The 26,874-nt window shown below is 37.4% G+C and overlaps 1 protein-coding gene and 1 long non-coding RNA gene across 2 annotated transcripts; both read right to left on the minus strand.

Moving 5' to 3' along the window:
- Positions 1-26,874, minus strand: LOC140523403 (uncharacterized). The gene is made up of 5 exons (XR_011973389.1): positions 26,657-26,874; positions 11,072-11,188; positions 5,442-5,546; positions 884-1,073; positions 1-283 (listed from the first exon to the last, which is right to left on the minus strand). It is a non-coding gene; the product is annotated as an uncharacterized lncRNA (long non-coding RNA).
- LOC140530368 (olfactory receptor 14I1-like) lies at positions 8,661-9,638 on the minus strand. Its single transcript, XM_072649936.1, is given in 1 exon segment — positions 8,661-9,638. A coding segment is annotated over 1 exon segment (978 nt).

Consider the following 26,874-nt stretch of genomic DNA (forward strand, 5'->3'; position numbering starts at 1 on the left):
TGTGGTATGTTTTAGTGCCATTTCTCTCCATTCGAGACTACCTTATGTTTTCGTCTTACATATTTCACAGATCAAATACATATTCTTCACGTTTTTGATGATATCAAGGATGGACCCTTCTTTCTTGGGGAAAAAAATCTTCCTGATCTTCTTGCCCATGGCTGCTGTGACCTTCTGGTTCCTCAGGCTGCAGATGATGGGGTTCATAAATGGAGGCAGTATTGTATGGGTCATTGCAATTGAAAGGTTTTGGAGAGGTGATGTGCTGATGTGTCCCTGAGGCCTGCAAGCATTATGGAAATGAGAAACAACATGAAGGTCATCAACTGAGAGGAGCAGGTTGAAATGGCCTTATAGCGTCCTTCCACAGAATCCTGAACACACTGGAGAAGAGGTGAGCATAGGATGCAATTAAAAAAGGCAAAGCAAAATAAGAAAAAACTTGAACTTGCTACAATTAATACAAGCTCAGTATTAAAAATATCAGAAGCTGAGACTTTCAAGACATGAGGGATATCACAGAAAAACTGCTGGATCATGTTGGATCCTGAGAAGGGCAGGGGGCACACGTTCCCATATGTACAGCTGAATAAACGAGCCCACTGAGCCATGAACCAGATGCTGCACAGACACAACATGCTGGAGTCATGATGATAGCATAATGCAGGGGGTGGCAGATGGCCACAAAGCGGTCATAGGACATGGCCACAAGCAAAGCAAACTCTGTTGTTCCAAAAAGAAGCAAGAAGAAGATCTGAGCAGCACAGCCAAGCAGTGACAATGACTGAAACCCAGACAGGGAATTCACAATGAATTTAGGAAGTGTGACTGAGATGGTGCAGATATCCAGTGCAGATAAGTTGCTCAGGAAAAAAATACATACGACAGTGAAGTTGTGGATCAATAATGATTGCAGGAATGATGAGAACATTGCCCTTCTGGGCAGTCAGGTAAATCAGCACAAACAGCAGAGCGTGTAACACCTGGAGCTCCCGCGTGCTGGAGATCTCCATGAGGAGGGATTCTGTGATGATTAAGAGGTTGCCCATCCTCGCCGGCGAGCTGGAAGTTAGCTAAAATCAAATCACACTATGAATAGCAGAAACAGTGCTGAAAAGAAAGATGAATTAAAATGCTTATTCAGATAAAACTCAAAAACTCTTTTGTCCAATTAAATCTGAACAAAAGAAAAATCACACTCTTTTAATGCTCAAACCAGTTGATGGGAGAGCTTGCAGTAGTAAAGATGAGGCTCAGATGAATCCACTAATTGTGGAACAGAGTTTTATATATTTAGCTCTGCAGAATGGACAGGGAAACAAGATAAACATTAGGAAAGTGAATAATAACACTTGCAAAGTTAGTAAAAAGGATTATCACCACCAAGGGTACAAATGGATTTGGTACATGAGCACACACACACACACACAAATACATACACATACATCTATGCACATAAGTGTGAACACATATAGATATACATTTATGTACATGCATTATTACATGTGCTTGCATACACACATTATATCTATAAGTATATCTATGTCTATACATAATATCTTTTCATCTATATTTATCTACCTGTAGGTTAGATAGGTAGATAGATAGATAGATAGATAGATAGATAGATAGATAGATATGGGGAAACAGAGAGAGAAGAGAGAACAGTAGAAAGATGAGAAGGATGGGAAAATCAACACATCAGTTGCATATTTTAAGATATTGTATTCAGGAAAGTGGTTTGCAAAGATTCAAATATTATATAAAATTAAGTTAATTTTATTGACAATATTGTTACACAGGTTGTTTCAACCTGTGAAAGACACACACTCATTCAATGCTTTTTTTACAAAGTAACAAAGATTATTGGTAATACAACCAGAACTTGAAAACAATTATTCTGAATCTAAATTCAATTTCCCTCATTAAAAGAAAAAGAAATGCGAAGAGGTATGAAACCAGTGATTATTCTGTGGTTTTTGTTTTTGTAAGACATTTTTCAGTTGTATGAAACTTTCCATGACCTCATTTGGGATTTTTCTTGGCAAAGATACTGGATTAGTTTGCCATTTCCTTCTCCAACTTGTGTGTGTGTGTGTGTGTGTGTGTGTGTATGTATGTATATATACATATATACATATCATGTATCTATATCTATATATATATCATTTAGTTTAAGCCCATCATGTAAATCATGGGCTTAAACTAAAAAGAATATGACAGAGTAGAAATGCCATCTTTTCCAAAATGTGCATGGTATTGTTTGTTTGTTTCCTTGACTAATGCCATCTCTGTAGTCAGCCTTTTTTTGCACTAGCCAGGCATTTTTAGCGCTCTGATTCTGAGATTACAAGTAAGCAACTTGTCAACATTTTATTGCTCAAATGTGCTTTCTCATTCTTGCTAAGACTGTCCATATAATGACAGATATCCCATTTGTGTCCCTAAATTGGTGTCCCCAAAGGCAGAAGCCTTTTTGTTCTTCAGGCAGAAGAATTCTTACCTGAATAAATTTCCTCTTTATCCCCACTCAGTGAGAATTGTTTTCTTTAAACAAGGCAAATAAGATTTCTCCATATCTTTATGAGATACTTTTCCTTAGTTAGACATATCTTAACCTAGCGGTTAGCCCATGTCTTCCATCTTGTTCAATGATCAGGAGATGAAACTTGGAACTCAAGAGATCCAATCTGAGAGTTAATTTTACTCCTTCCTTTGCATTTAACCCTTAATTTTACCTCTCTCTCTCTTACTTCTCCCTTCCTCTGGGCATCAGGGCCAACGTTTGTAAAATGAGCTCTTCATTTGATACAATTCACACTGCCCCTACCAGAGTCAACATTTATGATTCCTATAATCTCTGCACACTTTTTCTTATTTTGAGAAAGTAAGCCATTTCTCTGATCAGTGACCATGAGGACGAATGGTTGCAAGAGCTAGTGAATTCTAAAAAGGAATTAGATATGGTGCGATGATTTTGTTTGTACAAGTACCTGCTGGAGAGAAGACTATGTCTACCAATGCAGACGGGCAAGACAGAGATAGAGTCAAGGTAGAGATGGATATGAAAATGATAGAGATAGAGATGGGGGAGGTAGAGAAAGAGAGAAAGTTACTGATACACAAATAGAAAGATAGATGACAGATAAATAAATCAATAGATACATATAGAAAAATACTTAGATATCAATAGAGATCTTGAGGGAGTGATATCTAGATATACATATATGTGCATATATATCTTTATATACCTAAGTGTGTCTTACATATATGTAGATATAAATTGTGTGCCTATTTATGTGCATAAAATAGTGTTTATACACATGTATGTATGTATTACAGCATATGCATACATTTAGGGCCATAAATGATACATACATGTATTCACCATTACAAATCATTTGTGCATTCACACATACATACATACTTACATACATTTGGAGTTAGGGTCAGGAATCAGACAGACAGACACATATATCATCCTTCCACTTCACCACAAATACCCAACTTGTTCTCATTCTCTTCCCCAACTTTTCCCCAAAACCTGAACTTCCAAGTCATCGTTAGAATTCATTCCCCAATCATCCAAATATCACAACATTTAGTCTCACAGGTCAACCATTTTAACAGCGTTGAGAGCACACATAAACTTCTTAGCTCAAACCTCAGAGGAGAGGTTTCAGGTTTGACAGAATGTTATTACAGTATAAAAACAAAAGTAAAATACAGTATCAAAAACTAATCCCTTAGATAGACAAGCTATAAGAATGAGACTACTCATATCTTGAGTCACATACAATTTTACTCCATTAATATGGAAAGGAGGAAGCCTTTATTAAGCTCCTACTATGTGCCAAGCACAGAATTAAGTCCTTTACAAGTATTACCTCATTTGATATTAACAATTTTGAAAGGTAGGTGCTATTATTATCTTCATTTCACACTTGCAGAAACTGAGGCAGACAAATATTAAATGACTTTCCTATGGTCACTCTGTTAATAAGTGCTGGAGACTGGATTTGAATTTGAATCTCCCTGATTTAAGGCTCACTTGTCTATACACTAAGCAAATTTAATGCTACCAATGACTGCTGTAAGGTTCAACTTAGGTCTCTCAAAAAAAAAAGTGTCTAGAGAGACTTAATTCCACTAAAGATACTCATCATCAAACTGTCCTATATCAAAGAATAAGAAGTTATATTGCCTATACCTTTTCTTTATTGGCCGTCATTAGTATCTAAGAAATTTTATTATTGCATGTTTATGTTGATCAGTTCTGTTACAAATTCAATTTAATGTAATTTCTCTAATTTTACATTCAAGTATTTTCAATTAATTTTGCAGTAAATTTAAAAAAATTAATGATATTACCTCTCTTGTGCCAATACATAGATATTTTATGCACACAAACACACCCCAACACAAATTTTTGAGGGAGACCATGTGTGCTACATCCCACATGCCATAATCCTAGGCTGTTGTTTCATGCTTGCTCTGAATGAATTCAAATATACAATTAGAAAATGTAAAATATACAATTAGAAATAGACTTAGGAAATGGCAATAATAGGATTGTGTTTATCCTGGTCCCCAGAATTCGAATCTAGAATGTTTTTGTAAAAACACCATAAGACAAGCCACATTGACATCAGACCTGAAAGATTAAGGGAAATTCCGTTTTCCTGAGAGAACTTGGTTCTTTTTTCCAAGGCAGATCAATTAGGAGCATCTATTTACTTTCCTTTTAACACGTCTTGTTGATAACACAGAAATTGCCTATAATTAAGTCTAGTCTTAAAAGAATGTTTAGGGGTTCCCTCTGCTCTCAGAAAGGGAGGGCGAGGGTGGGGAGTTTTTTGCACTGGCATCTCACAGTGGTGGATTGTGTGTAATGGAACTGAACTATCCCCAATTCAGGAACTACATAGTATTTTGTGTTTCTTTCTGGTCTACTTAATACGTGGAAGAGAAAAGGTTTTTTGTTCGCTGTTGAGAATTCCTTAGAAATGAGAGATTACACAAAAGATTCCAAAGGAGAAATTTGAACTTTCCTTCCTGCTGGTGAGTAAAGGAAGAAATGCTGTGAGCCTCTGGGTGGAAAAAGATTTCAAACCCTACTCTCCACACATGGACTGACCCATGGTTATGAACACATAATACTTTGTTTCTTTGCCTCTTCATATTTGTTCTTTCCATCACCTAAGTGGACAAGTAGCAAAAGAGAATGTACCAGGCTCTGACTCTGTCAGTGTCTAAAGTTTTTCAGAGCTACCAGCTATCAACTGGACAAATCTGAGGAGGTATCACCCTGAACAAGGTTCAGCCCACCCATGAATTGACCTTGTAGCTTCAAAACCATGTCTGGAATAAAAGGCAAAAAACATTTCAATTTTGCCACAGCTGAAAATGTACTTTGTGGTGAGAGGAATGTTTGCACCTACCTTTTTCGAACCCAGTCTGCCAGTTGTCTTAATTTGCTCAGTCTTCAAAAAGATCCAAAGTTTATAGATGATAAGTCATCATCAGATTCATGATTCCACAATGTACTGAAAGAAAATAAAAGCTACTATGAAGCTCTTATTTATATGGCAGAATAAAACAAAAAGAATAACAATGTGTATAAGTCTTTGTCATTATAAATCCCCTTGACATTCACCATTCCATGTTCCCAACACAGCTATGGATATCTTTTAACAGTTTTGTGTACCAGTACTTGTTACTTTGTTGCTTATTTTTATTCCTTCAATTTCTTTGTCTTGTCATAGCTATAAGGACCATTTCTAATACCATATTGAATAATGGTGATAATGGAAATCCTTCCATTATTCTACTTCTACTTAATCCTCATTCCAAATAATACCTGCTCTTGGTTTTAAATACTACTTATCATTTGGGGGAGAGGGCAGCAATGTGGTGAAGTGGCTAGAGCACCAGACCTGGAGGCAGGAAAACTTGAGTTCAAATCTGGTCTCAGACATTTAGTCACTGTGTGACCCTGGACAACTCACTCAGTTTTTTTGTGCATCAGTTTCCTTATCTTCAAAATGAGTAGGAGGAGAAAATGGCAAACCGATCCAGTATCTTTGAGAAGTAAATCTCAAAATGAGGTCAAAAAGAGTTAGATATGACCGAAATAATTGAATGGCAACAACTTATCATTTGAAAAATGTTTTGCTTTATTCATCTGCTTTCTAGTGTTTTTAATAGGAAAACATGTTTCAGATGTGTCTCTTATAAATGACATATTGTCAAATTCTTATTTCTAATCCATTCTGATATACTTTTCAGTTTTATGGGTGAGTTCATCCCACTCATATTCATAATTATTATTACTATGAATTTTCCTTTATCCTATTCTCTCCAAATTATCCTTCTTTTGTTTTACACTGGCTCCTTTTCAAAAATCTTTTTAGCTTATGACCACGTTCCTGTCAATACAGAAGCTTTTAAAATTAGGTTTGTTGTTGTTGTTGTTTGTTCACTTTTCTAGACTATTACTTGACATTGCACTTTATGTTAGGATTGAGGTCTCCTCAACACTAGAGACAATGACTGGCCTGAGTTTCTATGGCTCAGTGCAGAGGACTTTTTGATGTTTCCATGGTGATGTGATCCAAGGAGAGGTCTGGTCGCTGCCCTCCTGCTTTGTGCTTTGGTCTTTACTCAGGTATGACACCTGCTCCTTTGTCACTGTGATTACATCTCTATGCCTGAGATTTGCAATCCACAACTGTGTGATATGTTAAACAGCTACCAAATGGTGCAAGATCCTATCCATTGCCAATATATGAGTCTCCTGAAATCTCTTTCTGAATGAGTATTCAATTGCTTTGTCATCCTTGTGTGTTGAATATTCCTGTTGCTCCTGCTACTTCTGCAGCTGCTGACTCCAAGGCCTGTCCCCTAAACCCTCACCACCTCCTAGTCAGTCCTCACCCAAGTGTCCACAGACCTCTCTTTCTTTCTATCTAAGCTGCACTGTGTTGGAAAAAATGACATGAGCTACAGCATTAAAACACCTTCAAACTTATCAAGGTTTTTGATAGAATTGTGAGGGAAGCTATATTAGTGTTCTGGGAATCTTACTTCCCTATGTACAAATAGGTCATGGAAGAGTGATCCCAGAACAGGTATTAAAGCAGAAACAATGGAGTTAAATCATAATCTTACTGCACAAGAACTTTTTTAGCCAGCTCACTTGATGTGACCAGTTGCTATTTATGTCATAGAACAGTTGAAATTGCCCTGGGGTACGATCAAAATCTTTTTGATTTTTAAAAAAAATCAAAGAGAATTCTTCCTGATTGAGAAAAGTAGCTTCATTGTAGTGGTTCCCATACTAGTATGTGGAAGCAGAGATCATCTCAAAGGAGACAACCAGGAGTGGGAAGTGTTGAGGATGTTTCAGCAGATAATAGTAAGACTGAGAGTAAAATCAGCAAAGGGCCTCAGCAACCCAGAGAAAACCCTGGAGCCCATAGTGTCAGCAGAGTCATAAACAGCAGTCACTGCATGGGAGCAAGCAATAGAATCACTGTCAGTTTCCAGATTGGAAAATTCCTTAAGAAAATGCATTGGCTTGACTCCAAAAATTAATTAGCAGTTCTAGCTTCATAAAATTGCTATGCATGCCAGCTTCCTTTATGTGCTTTAGTCATGGATGTTCCTTGGTCATTTTTTTTGTCACTAAGCCATTTGGCTTTTCTGAAAGGAACAGCAGCCTGTGGGAGAATGTGGTCACATGTACATGATCACTATATACACAAATATATAAATATAACTACTTTTTTCTTTCCAAACATATTCCTTAACTTTAAGATCATACTTCCAACACTACCCTTCTTGGCCATTCCCACTTTGAACTTTTTTTGTTTTTGCTCTCTTCTTTCTATACATTTTGAAAGATTAACTGAAAATTTTTTAAACATCACTTTCAATACTTATTTTATAACCTTCTATTTCCCCCAACATAAGTAATACCATTTCCTTCAAAACAAATATTCATGTATATGTGTATGTATATACCCATACACACATGCAGGCATGAAGACATACATGTGTGTGTTTGTGTCAAGAAAATCATAACCACACATTGTCTGTATCTAGAAATCCAGGACTAATTCTATATCTTTAGAGTCCATCACCTCTCTATCAAAACATGGTTAGCAAACTTCATCCTCAATCATTTGGAGTCACATTTGGTTATTGCATCAAGAGTTGTCTTTCACATTATTTTCCTTTGCAATGCTATAGTCATTGCCAAATGATTCCCCTGGTTCTGTTCATTTTACTGTGCATCAGCTCACACCAATTATTCCAGGTTCCTGTTATTCTCTCTTTCATTGTTGCAAGTTCAATAATATTCCATTGTATAATATGCCAATTTTTTCATTCATTCCCCATATGATAGGAACCAACTGTTTCCAGTAAATTTTCCCAGAGTTAGTGGTTGAATGGATTCATGAATTTATAGGCAATATGATCTATTATATATTATGTATTTTTAAGAATGTTTAATTTATTTCCATGAAATCATTGTTCTAGCTTCGATTTTGAGAGGATATATTTTAATCATTTTGCAGATTGACGGGAGAAAATGACTGACAGCTTCATTTTTTTAAATCTAGTTGTTGTGCCATCTTGTGTATTCAACACCCCAGTCACATATTCCTTGTCTTCTTAATTTTCTTAGACTTAGACACATTCTTCCTGGGAAATAATACCATCTTAATTATCCTAATCAGGACAACTTTGATCTTCTGGTTTCTCAAACTATAAATGATGGGGTTCATGAAAGGGGGCAGTACTGTGTAGGTCATTGCTATAAGAAGGTTCTGAACTGATGTTTTGTCTGATGTTGGTCCCAAGACTGCAATAATTGCAGAAAGGAGAAATAAGAAAAAGACAATCAAGTGAGGGGAACAGGTGGATAAGGCTTTGTAGTGTCCTTCCACAGAGGAGATCTTGAGTACACTGGAGAATATACGAGCATATGATATAATTAGAAAGGCAAAACACAATAAGAGAAAACATGAACTTATGGCAAGGAGTAGGTATTCAGTATTGTAAACATCTGATGTTGCAACCTGTAATACCTGTGGTATGTCACAGAAAAACTGGTGGATCACATTGGATCCTGAGAAAGGCAAGAGGAACATGTTTCCTGTGTGCAGAGTAGAATAGCCAATGCCAGTGAACCATGAGCCAACCGCGGCCCAAAGGCACCGGGATGGTTTCATGATGACACCATAGTGCAGGGGGTAGCAGATGGCCACAAAACGGTCATAAGACATAGTCATGAGGAAAGCAAATTCTGTTGATCCAAAGAAGAGAAAGAAGAAGATCTGAGCAGCACATCCAAGGAGGGAAATGGATTGAATGCCCATCAAGGTGTTAACAGTGAATTTAGGAAGAGTGACTGAGACATAACAGATATCCAACAGGGATAAATTGCTTAGAAAAAAGTACATTGGAGCATGGAGGTGTCGGTCAGTGACTACTGCAGTGATGGTGAGAAAATTTCCCATTAATGTCGCTAAATAAATCAGGAGAAAAAACATTGCATGTAAGACTTGCAGCTCTCAGATATCAGCAAATTCTATTAGGAGAAATTCTGTGACAATGGTGAAGTTGTCCATATCTTCTGGTGCCCTATAAGTGATCAAAAATAAAAATATAGCTTGAATAAGAGAAAGAAAGACAAAGAAAGAAGAAAACTAAAATGCCTAGGGGAGCCATGAAAATAAATCTAGTTCACAAAACGTGTCAAATACAAATTAAGGTCTCATCTGGGTTAGAATGAAGACTAGAAGTAACGATTTTGTGGAAGGAGATGCTGGTTCCAGAACTGAGCCATTAGTCAGCTACCATCTGGAGATCCTTTAGAGTCTTTGTAGAGCTGTAAAGGTAGTTGTTCTACTACTAGGTAATGCAGTGAATAGATCTCTTGGCCTAGGGTCAGAGAAAGGTATGCTCAAATCCAGCCTCAGTCACTTTGCACCTGTATAACCCTAGGTAAGTCACTAAACCATGCTTGTCTCAGTTTCATTATCTGTAAAATGAGCTAGAGCAAGAAATGGCAAGTCGCTTCAGTATGGTTGCCAAGAAAACTCCAAATGGGATAATGAAGAGTTAGAAGTGATTGAAATGACACAAAAAATCCATTCTTTAATCTAACCTGTCCCTTAATTTGTCCTTCTTCTTTGTCTCCTTTCCCTCTTTCCTTCTCAAGGGAAATATATTCCTCTACAAACTCTGTGTTTGTCCTTCCCTCATGAGCAGTTCAAATGAGAATGATATTCATAATCAGTCATTCTTCTCCTTGTTTGTATAAGTACCTATTTTTACTCTTTGATGTGCAAAGGTGATGCCCCCAATCATCTTTCCTCACCTACCCAGTACATTCCTCTTTCTCTCTCTTTTTCTATTTTTGTCTTAAGCTCATCAAGACATAAAAGAACTACTTCTAGACCTTTTCCAATTAGACTCCCACATATAACCTTTAATAATCATAGAGTTCAGAAAGGAAACATGTATCATCTCCTCATATTAGAATGAAAGAGGTTTGTCTGTGTTTATTCGTTTACCATTTTTCACTCGTGTTTACCTGTTTACATTTCTCTTAACTGGAGTTTTAATTTCAAAATTTCCATATAGCTGCTGCTACTGTTGCTGCTGCTACTATTACTACTGCTGCTGTTGCTGTTAACGCTCTTCTCATACTTTACACCAAATCTAAAACATCCTCTTTGCAACTTTCACAACTTTCCCTTAGTTCTTCCTTCTGGAGCAGAACATTACCAGACCAATTATCCTTTTACTTGTAAAACCTATTTGGACACCATAATCGTTTTCCCTTAGAGTGTTCTTTTTTCTACTATCCCATTTTTTTCCATTTCACATGGAATTAACTTCACCATCCTGATTCCCTTTTTCTTGACCAGCTTATCAATGACCTTCAGATATTGTTGCATCAATATCCCAGATCTGGTCGCAACAGAACAGAAGGTCTTGTCTGTCTCTTCCTTCTCCCTGAAGCTTTGCCTCTTAATATAGTATAAACTTTCATTACCTTGTATAGATTGGGCATCATTCCTCTGAGTGATGTTGAGTTACTGGGTTTGCAGGAAATAATTCCTTATGCTTGAAATGTCCATTCTTCTTGGCTTCAGAATTTAAATGTTATGATCTATGGAGATACATGTATACAAAGCATAAGACTTGCATGTTCAGAAAGCATTTACTTTTTCAAATAGATTCCCCCTGGGGAATTCACATCATTGGCCTTTTATGTAAGCCCTGTGACATTTAGAAATGAGATCTGATTACTCACTTTTGACAGATGGGGCCAGGAAAGTGCAGATAAACAACAGATTTCAAGCTAAAACCCAAGCCTCCTTAATCCTCCCTCAGTTCTCTTTTAGTAAAGAGTCCTACTATTTAGGCAACTGAGTCATGCTATAATTGGTTTGCTACATTTGGATTTTTGATCAAATTCTCCCTGTGAGTAATAGCACATACCATACAGGTGAAGGCAATTGGAATTGGAAAGCAGATCTATATTTATAGAACAAAATGTTAGTGCTACTACTGCTGTTATGACTATTACTCTATTACTACTACTCCTATTATTACTACAACAATAGCAGGCATTTATTTTGATCTTGACATACATACACCATCTCTTTAAAGCTTTGTATTAACACTTCAAGGATCATTCGATAGGTATTATTTTTATTATTTCAGAAAGGATAATTTGTGACTTACTTGGGTCACATAGGAAATTACTACTGGAAGCAGATTTATTTTTGCTTTCATTGTCTTAAATTATATCCAGCACATAATCCATTATCCAGATAATAGCTGGTATATACCAATATTACTGCCTCTTAAGAAACTAATGACTTATAAGTGATCAAACCATGATCTTGGTTTCACACTTTTAAAAAGTGAGCAACCTGGTCTCTCTGGGATTGAGGGGGAAAAAAAATTACAAAAGTGTGAATTAAGAGGTGTGGAATTTCTCCTTTCTATTCAGGATATCATTTTTCCTTACTATGGCACAGATGCTAGCGACTATCAAAAGACTGTCTCCTCACTAAGTTAACAAATTCCTCCCTGGGAGACTAAGAGCAGAGAAGGAATGAAGATTATTACATATTACCCTGCTGACTTTTGTGATATGGCTGGTATTTCTTATGTGACTGACAGGAAAAATATATTTGTTAAAAGACCTTTGAAAAACTAATCCCTTCAGCATCCAGAGTAGCCAAAGGGTTCACCCTCTCCACAACCGGTATGAGTTTTACGGTCCTTCTCTTGAGAAGAATTACATTGGGAGTGGTACCTTTCGCACATAACAAGGAAATTGAGTTTGCCCTTTAGTCTTGTTAAAAGTGCTCATAAGTTCGTAGTTATTGGGGTCTCTGAAAGTTCGTGAGGAACTTCCATACTATTGTCATTTTTATCCAAAAGGAAGACCAACTAAATTTGTTTTTGTTAACGTGCTTTCCCCAACAAAGTGCTAGATCTACTTGAAAAAAATTACAAAGTAACATTTTGTAAACAAGATGAGATGAGATAGTGACACACTGTATTTCTCACATAGAAAGAATGATTTTTAAAAAACACTGCCTTCCTCTATATGATAAAATTATTGTGTGTGTGTGTGTGTGTGTGTGTGTATGTGTGTGTGTGTGTTCCTTCATTGGCGAAGACTATTTATAAGGCAGCTAGGTGGTGTAGTGCATGGGGAACCAGTTCAGGAGTTAGGAGGACCTGAGTTAAAATCTCACTTCAGACGCTTGACATTCACTAGCTCTGTGACTTTGGGCAAGTCACTTAACCCCAATTGCCTCATCCTGGGTCATCTCCAGTCATCCTGATGAATATCTGGTCACTGAATTCAAATGGCTCTGGAGAGGAAGTGAGGTTGGTGACTTGCATAGCTCTCCCTCACTCAAAACAAAGTCAAGCACAAGTCATGTCATTATTTCTCTGATGGCATGGTCTTCTTTGGCAAGGAAGGATGAACACACAAAATTATTTTAAGTAATTTTCAGGAAATAAATATTAATAACTAGAAAAAACCCATAAAATTATTCTCGTAGTTAATTTTATATAATCATTCTAACAACAAACAATAAACAATCATTTAAAAAATATTGTATCATGAACCAACAAATAAGGAAAAACAAATCGTGACTGAAAGCTCTTTTGGTGACATTAACATAATTCTCCAACAATGAACTTCTTTTTCTGCTGCAGGGAGTTGACCATTACCAAGTCCCAGACATTCTTGAGGCTGGATTTATGACTAGTGACCTTTCCCGAGGACTTGTTTTGATTATCTTCTTCCAAGTTTGAGGGATTTGAGGCTGGTACCAACTTGATACTGAGTTCATAAAGTACAAATCTAGACTGAACAGATGCCATCTGCGCCATTCACAAAGTTGCATATGACAAATATCTTATCATAGAGCTTGGCACTTACTGGGTATCTAATAAGTGTATACTGATTGGTAGATTGATCAATGGATGCGAAAGAATTAGTCAAAGTTAAACCCTTCAAAAATGAAAAAAATTCTCAAAATCCATTCACAAAACATTGAAATATCTATTAAATGTGTTCAGCACCAAATCTTACGTCCTGGTTGTAGTGGGTGAAAGACGAAATGACTAAGGAACATAGGATTGAGCATTTCGGTTTATTAAGCAATGCATACAAATTGCCTAACTAAATCGGACCAGATGTCCTTAGCTTAGGGTTAAACCCCAAAACCAAGAGGAGTCAGATTTTTATTCATTAAAACAATTCATCAAATATGAAAAATTAATGAAAAGAAAACGTTTACCTGGATTCAGTGTTAGATAATCTGATTTCTAATTGTAGGGAAGATTAGAGACTTTTCCAAGTTAGGAGGGAGTGAGTGAATTCTCTGAAATGTGAAAAAAGTGTTCATCTCCCCAGAAATGACTATTTTCAATCAAAGGAACATGAAGACAACTGATTAAACAACAAGTCTGTTTTAAGGTAAGTAACATGGATTGCCTGAGATGTATAATTGTAAGAAAACTCCTTTCATCTTTGAATCTGACAGGATTTCTGGTCAGCTTAACCAACTTCTTTATTTAAAGGTCTCTAAGAAAGAGGCTCAGCGTCCCAAACACTCAGAGTAAGGTTCAAACAATGCAATAAAGTTTTCTCATAATTTCCACAATTAAAGTTTTCTTACAAGACAGAAAATTGAATAGAAAGGGAACTTCTCTAACTCCAGAAATAAGTCAAAAGATGGATTCAGGGTGATTTATAGTTCTTTTTTTTTTTTTATTAAACTTTTAATTTTGGGTTACAAATTTTCTCCCCTTTTTTCCCCCTCCCCCCCAAGACCCAAGTTTTCTAATTGCCCCTGTGACCTATCTGCTCTCTCCTCTATCCTCCCTCCCTGACCTTGTCTCCGTCTTCTCTTTTGTCCTGTAGGGCCGGATAGCTTTCTTGACCCCTTAACCTGTGTTTCTTGTTACCCAGTGGTAAGAACATTACATTTGGTCCTAACACTTTGAGTTCCAACTTCTTTAGCTCCCTCCCTCTCTACCCCTTCCCCTTGGAAGACAGGCAGTTCAATATAGGCCATATCTCTTTAGTTTTGCAAATGATTTCCATACTAGTTGTGTTGTATAGGCCTAACTATATTTCCCTCCATCCTATCCTGTCCCCCATTACTTCTATTTTCTTATGGTCCTTTCCCTCCCCGTGAGTGTCGACCTCGTATTGCATTCTCCTCCCCATGCCCTCCCCTCTATCCTCCCCCCCTTCCTGCTTGTGCCCCTGTCCCCCACTCTCCTGTATTATGAGATAGGTTTTCCTATCAGAATGAGTGTGCATTATATTCTTTCCTTTAGTGGAATGTGATGAGAGTAGATCTCATGTTTTTCTCTTGCCTCCCCTCTTTATCCCACCACTAATAAGTCTTTTGCTTGCCTCTTTTATGAGAGATAATTTGTCCCATATAACTTCTCCCTTTCTCCTCCCAATATTTCTCTCTCACTGCTTGATTTCATTTTTTTTTTTTTAGTATATGATCCCATCCTCTTCAATTCACTCTGTGCACTCTGTCTCTATGTATGTGTACGTGTGTGCATGTGTGTGTGTGTGTGTACTCCCACCCAGTGCTCAGATACTGAAATGTTTCAAGAGTTATAAATATTGTCTTTCCATGTAGGAATGTAAACAGTTCAACTTTAGTAAGTCCCTTATGATTTCTCTCCGCTGTTCGCCTTCCTATGGTTCTCTTCATTCTTGTGTTAGAAAGTCAAATTTTCTTTCCAGCTCTGGTCTTTTCATCAGGAAAATTTGAAAGTCTTCTATTTCATTGAAAGACCATTTTTTCTCCTGAAGTATTATACTCAGTTTTGCTGGGTAGGTGATTCTTGGCTTCAGTCCTAGTTCCTTTGACCTCCGGAATATCCTATTCCATTCCCTTCTATCCCTCAATGTAGAAGGTGCCAGATCCTGTACTATCCTGATTGTATTTCCACAATACTTGAATTGTTTCTTTCTAGCTGCTTGCAATATCTTCTCCTTCATCTGGGAACTCTGGAATTTGGCCACAATGCTCCTAGGAGTTTCTCTTTTTGGATCTCTTTCATGCGGTGTTCTGCGGATTCCTTGAATATTTATTTTGCCTTCTGGTTCTAGAATCTCAGGGCAGTTTTCCTTGATAATTTCGTGGAGGATGATGTCTAGGCTCTTCTTTTGATCATGGTTTTCAGGTAGACCCAGAATTTTTACATTGTCTCTCCTGATTCTATTTTCCAGGTCAGTTGCTTTTCCAATAAGATATTTCACATTATCTTCCATTTTGTGAATCTGCGCGGTATGTTCTGAGATATCTGTCTTTCTCGAAAAGTCCAAAGCTTCCACCTGTATCATTCCAGATTTGAGAGATCTATTTTCTTCAGTAAGCTTTTGAATCTCCTTTTCCATTTGGTTAATTCTGCTTTTGAAAGCCTTCTTCTCCTCATTGGCCCCTTGCACCTGCCTTGCCAGCTGAGTTAGGCTAGTTCTCAAGGTGCCAATTTCTTCAAGATTTTTTGGTTCTCCTTTAGCAGGGAGCTGATCTGTTTATCATGCTTCTCCCTTATCCCTCTCATTTCCCTTCCCAGTCTTTCCTCCACCTCTCTAACTTGATTTTCAAAATTCCTCTTGAGCTCTTCCATGGCCCGAGCCCATTGGGTGGGCTGGGGCACAGAGTCCTCGATTTCTGTGTCTTTGCCTGATGGCAAGCCTTGTTCCTCCCCATCAGAAAGGAAGGGAGGAAGTGATTTTTCTCCCATAAAGTACCCTTCAATAGTTTTATTTCTTTTCCCTTTTCTTGGCATTGTCTCCCCCTAGTGGCCTGACCTCTGAATGTTCTCCTCACATCCACCTCGCCTCCTGGTCCTCCCAGCCAGAGTTTGGGGACTGAGATTCAAATGCTGCTTCCTGCCTTAGGATTTTTGGCGGGGGCAGGACTGTTATTCAGAGTTAAATTAGGCTCAGGTGCTGAGGTCAGGGGCAGGGCCGCCTCTCTGGCTCAATTCCCTCAGGGGGTTTATACACAGACCTTCCACAATGGATCCAGGCTCCCGCTCGTTTGGGGAGCCCCTGTCCGCAGCCGCCTCTCAGCCCCCACCTCCCGGGGGGGCCCGAGCTATGGGGGCACCACGCTCCCCTCTCAACCGGCCAAAGAGACTTTCTCACCTACCCCCGTCAGTCACCTGTTGGTGGGGGGCCCGTGCAGCTGCTGAAGATCCCACCTCCAGATCCCTCTCAGAACTTTGTCTCTCGGAGCCGCGGCTGCTGTTGCTGCCGCAGGTCTGGGCTGGGCACCGTGTCTGCAGCGCAACGGACCTTTTGCGAGAGGTTTGCAGGTCTCTCTGTGGGTGGGGGGACCCACGTGGCCGCTGGATCTCTTTCCCACGGTGTCGCTGCCGAGGTAGGGCTGCTTTCCTCTTCCCGCCCCGGCGCCCAGTCCCCGGCGCGAAGGACCCCCCGCGAGAGGCTTGCAGGTCTCTCCGGAACAGAAATCTCCCTCGCTCCAATATTCCGTGGTCTCTGGGTGCAGAATTCGCCCTGGGTTAGTCCCCTCTGCCGTTCTGTGGTTTGTGAGGTCGGAGCTATGTGTATGTGCGTGTTTCTACTTCGCCATCTTGGCTCCGCCGTGATTTATAGTTCTTAAAGAAAACGGTCTAATCCTAAAACATTTTCAAAATTTATTACTCCATTTAATTAGAAAATTTTTATATTCCATCTTTGTCTTGTTACTTTGTCTAACTCTGTCTTTAAGAAGATAGCATCCTTATATTATTGTTTACCACAAATACAGATTAGAATTCTAAGATTCGTCAGGTATGCCTGCATCCTTTTACAGTAACTCAGAGATGTTCCAGCATCAATCTATTAATTAACATTAATACTATAATAGTTACTTAGTGACTATTAAGTAATTCGTACTTACAAAACTTCTGTTATTCATCTACCCTGTTAACAGATATTTGTTATGAAAGAGAAAAATGAGGCATAGTTATAAAATGTCAACACCCCTCCCTCAATGGGATGAACTGTCTTGGCACATATAATAGCGGGGGGAAAGCTCCCTTAGCTCTGTTTGATCTCAGGAACAGGAATATCTAAAATTCAATCGTGGAATAACTGGGCACCAAAGCCAGGCTCAGGATTAGCCAGGTAGCGAAATTTCCTGTTAGAAAGGAAATAGCACAACAGGGAATTTGAGTCAATTCCCTCATGGGTGAAATATCATATTTGACTTAAACAAAATTGTTCTCAGTCATCAAGCTCACATTCTAATAACAAGATAAGACACATAAATAACTTTTATCTACAATATCACAGAATTATTACATGGGAGAAATGAAAACAAAAGACTTCATGAAGTCATATGCAAATGGTCACAAGAAGTGAAGATATTTTTTTTTCAATCCAACAGTCTTCAAATGTTTGCTAAAAGACTTTCAGATCATATGAGTAACAAGATGATGGGATAGATATTTTCTGTCATATTAAGGACCTCCCAAACATCTTCAAAACAGAAATTTTGTGGTAAAGATAGTCTGTATTATACTCTTCCTTTTCCATTGTCTGCGACACCCAAAATCCAAACTAAACTTAAGAAACAATAACTCCAAACCCAAGAACTGAGGCTCACTGACCTGGAGTTCACTAAGCATCCTTCCCCCCCACCACAATACTAGCACTAAAGCTACACTATTAGACACAGGACACAACACATGTTTACACTGAAACTCCTTCCTATACCCCAGTTCCCCTCCCTCTTTCCAGTGTCTTAAAGATTCCAGTTCCAAATTGTAGGATAAAAGATGGAAATTCAATAAAAATAAGTTTGAAACATTTTAGAAAGAAAACCATAATTAGAGATGAACACCCCAAACAACAGAAATGTATGATGATTAAAAAACTTAAATGAACTGACGCAAAGTGATGTAAGCAGACCCAGAAGAACATTGTACACAGTAACAGCAATAGTGTACAATGATCAACTATGAATCTCAGCAACACCATGATCCAAGACAGAGCCAAAGAACGCATGATGAAAAATGCTATCCACCCAGAGCAAAAGAACCGATGGATTCTGAATGCAGATAGAAGCATTTTTTAAAAATTTCTTTATTTTTCTTAGTTTTTATTTTTTTGCCTGTGTTTTCTTTCACATGACTAATATGGAAATATATTTTGCATGATTGCACCTGTATAAATTATATCAAATCTCTTACTGTCTCAGAGATGGGGAAGAAAAGTGAAGGAACAAGAGAATTTAAAACTCAAAAAATTAAAAAATGAATATTTAGGGTTGTTTTACATGTAAATGGGGAAAATAAAATATTATTAAAAAGAGAAATACGGGATGTGTGATTAAAGGCTACCAACAACAACAACAACTAAGTGACAAAAAGGAAAAGTGAGAGAATTATTTCTAAATATACAGAAGGAGTCAGGTGCGAATATGGAAAAATAATTGAGGTTACAATAAAGAGGCAGAGAGTAGTATGGAAAAAAGAAAAACCTAGTGATACCTTACCTATAAGAGAATTCTTCTTTTGTTGGACTATATTACAAAACGGGAAAGTACATAAAGAGCAGGAGGCAATGATAGATAGGAATAAAAGATGTCACATGGTCAAATCAAGGGCTAACATCAAGGGAAAGAAGATGTCTGTGGTCTCAGAAACATAATAGCCTACAAGGCAGTAGATGAAAAGAAGGAGCAAAAGAATGGAAAGGAGAGGAAAGGAAGGGAACTTTACTTAATGTAAGAGTGTAACCCTGAAGAGTTTGGACCAATCCTAACTCTAACCAGAAGGATAGACCTGTTTAGACTCACTCCTGCTTCTGTATCAGTGTGAGTGTTCTCTGAGCACTGCACCCACTTCCTTAAGAGAAGTGTAATAAATGCCTTTCTCTACCCACTTTCTTTCTTAGCTCTTTCAGTGAGAATGTGTCTACCACCTACGTCTTCCAGAGGGCATGCTACCATGGAAGCAGTGTGCAGTGGCAGCTAGCCCCGGCTAAATTCCTGACCTTGCCTTGGAAGTCCTGTGATCCCCATAAGAATATTTCTCATACTTTAGAAGTAATAAGATGTTGCAGTAATGAATATTCTCATGAGTAAAGAGAAATAAAGACCTTTCACTGAACAAGGTGTAGGGGATTTGTTGCTAGAAATGTCTACTTGTTCTAGTAGAGGGTGTGAGGGACAATTGGCACTAGGAGGAGTGAAAGACCATAGACACAGGGAACAGATTTTCAAACAAATAGAAAAAATAGGAGGGGAAAAGAACAAGAAGGGAGGATATAGATTATTTTCTGGGGGAGGTGCCTTTCTATTGGACAATGACCCCTCTGACACCTTCAATAATAGGCATTGTTCTGAGAGTGAGGCGCAAGGACACATCAGAGGCCCCCAAGATCTGTGAGATATCTCAGAAAAATTGGTGGATCACATTGGATCCTGAGAAAGGAGATCCTGAGAAAGGCAATTGGAAAATATTACCTGTATACAGAGCTGAATAAAGAAGCCCACTGAGCCATGAGGCAGCCGCTGCCCAAAGACCCTGTTTTGATGTCATGGTAACCCCATAGTGCAGTGGGTGGCAGATAGCCACAAAGCGGTCATAGGACATGACAATGAGGACGGTAAACTCAGTCGATAAGAAAATAAAGACTTGAACAATACAGGCAAGAAAGGAGATGGAGCGATTGCCAATCATGGAATCCAAAATGAATTTGGGAAGTGTGAATGAAATTGTGCAGATATCCAATAGTAATAATTTGATCAGAAAGAAGTACATTGGAGAGTGAAATTGGGGGTCAGTGACAATTGCAGTGATGGTGAGAGCATTCCCCATCAGTGCTTCCAGGTAAATCAGTAGGAACAGAAGAGCATGTATAACCTGTAGCTCCCAGATGCTGGAAAATTCCACAAGAAAAAATTCAGTGATGATGGTGAAGTTTCCCATGTCTGCTGATATGAGATAATTTATCTAAAATCAAAGAAAAAATGTGAGTAGAGGAAATAGAGGGACAAGAAAAAGAATTGAAATGCCTATTTTCATGGGAGAGCCAGGACAATAATTCCATTCCATCTTATTTAAACATCAAGGTAAACTGTGGCTAAAGACTACAGCTACTATGCTGAAAGGCTGAGAGTTGGCTTAACCTGAGGTTGAGCATATGAATTCTTACTCCTAAAAACTGTTAGACCCTGTCAAAAGACTCCTCAGAGAAACATGATATGCCAAATTAATCTCCTATATCCATCTATTGGAATCAACTGGATCCATGTAGGGAAGGGACTCCCATCTCGCCCCCTCCTCCTATCTCATCTCCTTATATATTTAGAACTTAAACCACCATATAAATATTACGCATTACTATTTTTGTATACATATCATAGAAAAATTTGTAAACAGGCTATATATGTGTGTGTTCAACATAAGTTACATATGTAACTCAGAATATAAGCTGCGTGAAGGTAAGAAGGTAAGAATTATTTTGTTTCATTTTGCTTGTACCCCTAAACTTGGTAGTGTTCTCAATAATAGTATTTTATAAATATTCTCCTCTTTTCTCCTCTGTGTGTTTCTTCCTGTTTTTTTCTATCACTTTCTTAATCTGTCTCCATTTCTCTCTTTTCATCTCCCTCCCTCCCTCCCTCCCTCCGTGTCTCTCTCTCTCTCTCTCTCTCTCTCTCTCTCTCTCTCTCTCTCTCTCTCTCTCTCTCTCTCTCTCTCTCTCTCTCTCTCTCTCTCTCTCTCCATCTATATATCTCTCATTTCTTCATTTCAACCCACCTATTAGAACGTAATCTCTTTGAAGGTCAGAACTGTTTCATTCTTGGTGTTTGTCACCCAAGCACCAGGCACTATACTTGATATAGGCATAGAATTCATTTTTGAGGATTGGTTGATTTATTTGCAAATTAGAAGGAAACTTAGAGATTATCTAGTTCATGAACCTCATCAGAGAGGAGTGTAACCTAGCAGATCAGTTCCTGGACTTGCAAAGTCAAAATACTTGTTTCACTTCATCCTCATATATTTAAGATGGTAGTTAGTAGCAATCCCACACAGCTCCCAGAATCTTTGTTTCTTTAATCTTTAAAACTGATATAGTATCGCTTGTCCAACCTAATTCACTGGGTGGTTGTGAGGAGTTTGTTTCATAGAAATCAAAAAGCCATTTACATGAGTCTGGAGTGTTATTTTATAAATGAGTAAAGCAAGACTTAGAGAGATGAAATGCCTTGAAGCTAGTGAGTGGCACTGAGAAATAGGACTTTCCACTGGAGAACACTTTCTCTTAATACAAAGAGCTGCTTTTCATACAAGAATTCGCTTTATTAAACATTATGGCTACAAAAAAGAAAAAAAATTCAAAATACTCATGGTGGTTCTATGTACCCTGCAAAAGATACTTCATATGGATAAAGGAAGATAGATCTAGACACGTTAGACTCAGAACCTGAAGTCCTGACGTTAGATTTCAGGAAATTCATGAACTTGAACGTGAAAAACATTTTCTTTTCACTAACTTCCTTTGTAAACCAATGTTTTGTTATATTTTGCATTTTGAAACATTGTTCTTTGGATACTAATTCACTACTAGTGGAAGTAAAACTCCATCTTGGTGCAATTAGCAAAGGAACTCAATTTAGGCTTGAGATTATATAAAGGGCAAATAAATGGCAAGCTAGGTAGCACAGTGGATAGAGGCTAGCGGCTTGGAGTCAGGAAGACTACCCTTCTTGCAATCAAATCTGGCCTTACACACTTAATAGTCATGCCACCCTGGGACACTTAAGCGGGTTTTTCTTTGTTTCTCTATCTGAAAAAGGGGCTGGGAAAGAAAAAGGCGAAGCACTTCAGTAACTTTGCCAAGCAAACCCCAAATGTGGTCACAAAGAGTCAGACATGACTGACTTGATAGCAGCATGAGGGAAAGTCTTAGGTTCCCTTTTGGTCTTCCCTCCATACTCTTTTATTACAAACATTCACTCAGGATGAAATAAAATCAGTACATCTTTTGAGAGATAATACTTCATAATAGTATAGAGAGAATATTTAAAAAATTTAAATACAGCAATAACTTCCAAGAGGCACAATGCCAGTCATCAGGGGGTAGAGAGAAAGCAAAGACAGTATACTCCACCATGTTCCACACGTTGAACAGCAGATACAGCCAGGCAAATGGCAAATTCCATTGAGGACACCATTCCATAACTGGATGAGTGAGTCAAGCAAGGTTTTAACTGCTCATTATTCAAATTTGATTTAACAATTTTCTTACTTGCTATGAGCTCATGATTAGTGCCACCTTCTCTCCTCAAAGGTCAAATTTTCCTTGAATTCTTTTGTCTTAATTAGCTCCATCTTTCCCTTATTCTTCAGTCCTGTCTTCAAGACTGGAAAAAAACAGTTTCACCACCCATAAGATCCCTAACCCTCGGTGATAAGTGGATACAGAAGTATTTATTATATGTCATTGGCAAGGCACTGAGAAAAATTCTAGGATGAAACACTGAGGTCAAATTATTTTTGTTCTATGCTATGTCTGTTTTTGTCTCTGGGTTATATCATTAAAGTATGGAGCATGTGCCATGGAGACAAACACTTTGTGGAAGTTTTTTAAAAAATAAACTATCCAAATATATATATTGTACATTGTAAAAAATTCCACCTTTCCCCCAAACACTGTGAATGCCAACCAATCCATACCTTCACAATATGCACACTCCTACACATTACAATACATATGCTTATAGAAACACACATGTATTCACATATACACACAACTCATGAGATCAAAGTCCTATTGCCCAAATGTCCTTATAAATCTGAACTTGCTGAACTATGCTGGAATTCACTTTTCACCCATCAAAATATGTCCATGTACAAGCGCATATAGCTGTCAGTAAAAAACTCAGTTTGCACGCACTTGCCATTTATTACTTCTCCTATATAGTATCATCTCCTGTCCTAATCACACAGCAGGACTTTCAAATCTAACAAACACATGCTTATATATATATAATATATATTATATATAATATACAATATATGTATATAATGTATATGTATATACATATCTATATGTGTGTATAAATGTATGTATGTATGTGTTTGGGTGTATATATGTATGTGTGTGTGTGTATATATATACATACATATATATATACATATATATGTACATATATATGTATATATATATGCATACATATATATATATATATATATACACGGATAACTCACATACTCCTGATACTTCCTTTCTCCTACAATCTAATATCTGAAAAGTGTCAAAGACATAGAGATTCAGGGATAAGATGATAAAACACTTATTAATGGAGTATAAGTCTCATCATCTAACTTGAATTTGCATTGAAAATGTGGGAATATTTGCTCCAGTGTATTTCAGGCATGTAGAAACACTGAATAGAAATTTCCTACTTTCTGGACTATGTAGATTTAATAATTATTTTCCCCCTTTGACAAAGGAAAACCACCAGAAAGAGTAACTGAAGAATTTCTCAAAATAAAATCCCATTTGGAATTTATTTAATGGTTTCTACCACTGGCACTTCCTATCATTCCAATGTCCAAGACTCAGCTCAAATTCTACCTACATTAAGAGGACTTTTCTAATCCTTTCGCTGCCCAATCTTTTCCCTCTTCTCACTGCTCGTGCCTTCTCTCTCAGTTTACTTTCCATCTCTTCTCTACGTCTGCCTCTTTATCCATATGTATAAAGATATTTTTAATCTACCTATTTATCCATATATCTATTTATCTTTTATTCATATGGATATTTTTGTGTTATCTCTGCCTTTAGAATGTGAGCTCCTTGTTTTTGTCTTTTTTTTTTATTCCCATTGCTTTAGCACACTGATTGGCACATGGTAAGAGTCTAACAAATGATTATTTTCCAGACTAACTGGTGCTTCCAAAGCTGCTTAAGATATAGCTGAATCCTCCAAAGAAGCTGAGTCCTCCCCGTTTGATTTTAACTTTCAAATAGGGTCATAGAGGCAGGACTATAAGGCACATTAGACATTACTTGTTCAAAGTCTTCAATTACAGGAGAAGTACAAATAGGTTATATGACTTGCTCAGTGGAACACACATGATAGATGGTTGAATAGGATTGGAGTCAATGATTTCTGACTTTGAATCCATCATATCTCCCACTGAATTTGCTAAGCATCCCAATTAATACATACTCTTCTAAATTTCCAAACACTTCTTTTCAGAATAAATATAATGGAGAATTTTTCTGTAGTTTAGAACATTTTTAAAAATCCTTACAGTTCAATGAAAATATGGGGTACTGGGAAAAGTTGCCTTAATCTTCTGAAAATAAAGGAACTTAACATACAATTCATGAGCCTCTGCTGGTCTGTAAGAATTCTCCATGTCTAAAATACCTAGAATGGTAAATGAAGTTTTCTTGTACATGTTGCTATATCCTGTACCTTTATAGCCTAATAATTTCAAACATCTGTCTATCACCCCTACATTCACACATTACTTATTTAATTCAGATATTGTTAACCTGGAGTTCATGAATTTTAAAAATATTTTAACTATCTCAATATAACTGATTTCTTTTAAATTCCACATATTTTATTTTATTTGTGCATTTAAAAATACAATTCGAGAAGTGACCCACAGCCTTTGCCAACCAGACTTCCAAGAGGCTCAATCACACAAGTAAGGATAAAAAAACCCTCATTTCATCAGTAATTCTCTTATGATCTTTTTTAATCAAAATCGTTTGGATCACCAAAGAGACATTTAGTTGCATTGTCACCATTATCCTCATCCTGTATTATTTAAATCATTACTTTTGTTGTTATAGTTACTTTTTCTTCATTGGATTAATTTTCAAAATTTTTATAATGCTTCCGGTCAGAACAAAACTCATCAGGACCAAATTCCTAGCTTTACCAAATACTGCAGGGCATTATAAAACATAAGAAATTTATAATCATTTTCATATTTGCACATGATTATTTGACACTTCACAGTACCTTGCTATTTCTTATGCTATGAATTGCATATATAAATACAATTTGTAATTCTATGACTTCTTATAGCTTATATCGCAATAATAATCACTAGTAATTATAACTATCAGATAGTTATATATGTGTGGGTATGTGTATACCGTTCACCATATGCCTGGCACTGTCCTAAGCACTTACAATTACTTTCTCATTTGATGATGATGATGATGATGATGATAATGACAATAATTGAATTCACTTAGTGCTTTAAGGTTTGCAAAAGAGTTTATAAATGTTATCGCATTTAGTCCTCGGAGGTAGGTGTTAACACTCTTCCTATTTTACTGATTAGGAAACTGAGACCAAAAGAGGTACAGTGACATCTCCAGGACTGCATAGCTAGCAAGCGCATAGGGAAGGATTTGAACTCAGGTCTTTCTCACTCCAGGTCCAGAATGCTATACACTATTCCACCTAGCTTACTTCTTCTTAAAAGATTTTCAGAAATGGAGTTCCTTTCACTACACTCCTAAAAAGAAGTCTTTGGGGATTGGCAGAGGAGATTTTTATCATTCCCATAGGTGGGAGAGAACATAAAGGTATAGAGAGTTAAAATGACAGAACTTGACCAGAAACCCAGGTCTCTTTGACTGTTTTCAATTTGTCTCTGTAAGATTCGATGGTAAAGGTTATGTTATAGAACCATGCTTCCAGTTTCCCTGGTCACCAACTGTAGTTTACTAACATTTTTTATTTGACTGAATTTAGAAGCTGGGATTTGTCTTTATAGAACCCCAAGTAGGAACCTTGTTTCATTTTGTTTTCAAGCTTTGCATTTTACTTGTATTTTCTCATTTGAACCTCAAAATAACCCTGAAAAGTCTCAGAAGTGATTTGCCATTAAATATTAGAGAAGAAATTTTTAAGCAAGCCTTCCCAAATCAAGTCCTTCCATTATCATTCTCTTTTTATACACTCTAGAGGCTAGAAGTTATTCACTTATACAGAGATCAACTCTCTGACCTTGACTTCCTGTTAACTGAAGGAACAGACCTACAGAAAAGAGGGAAAATTACCTGAGTGTTGAATGGTGTCGTTTTTCCTTTTTGAAATGTGAGTTGTTTTACAAAGTCTTAAGACCTTTGCTTTCCTCTGCCCTGATTCACTTCACCTTGGGAGATTCAAAGGAGAGAGAGTTGAAGTAAATGAAGCAACTTACTGTATTCACTAGATATTTGGTGACTTGGGTTATAGTACTGGGCAAAATATAGTGCCCAGTGACCTTTGGGGAACT

Source organism: Notamacropus eugenii, chromosome 2, assembly GCF_028372415.1.
Source record: "Notamacropus eugenii isolate mMacEug1 chromosome 2, mMacEug1.pri_v2, whole genome shotgun sequence".
NCBI lineage: Eukaryota > Metazoa > Chordata > Mammalia > Diprotodontia > Macropodidae > Notamacropus > Notamacropus eugenii.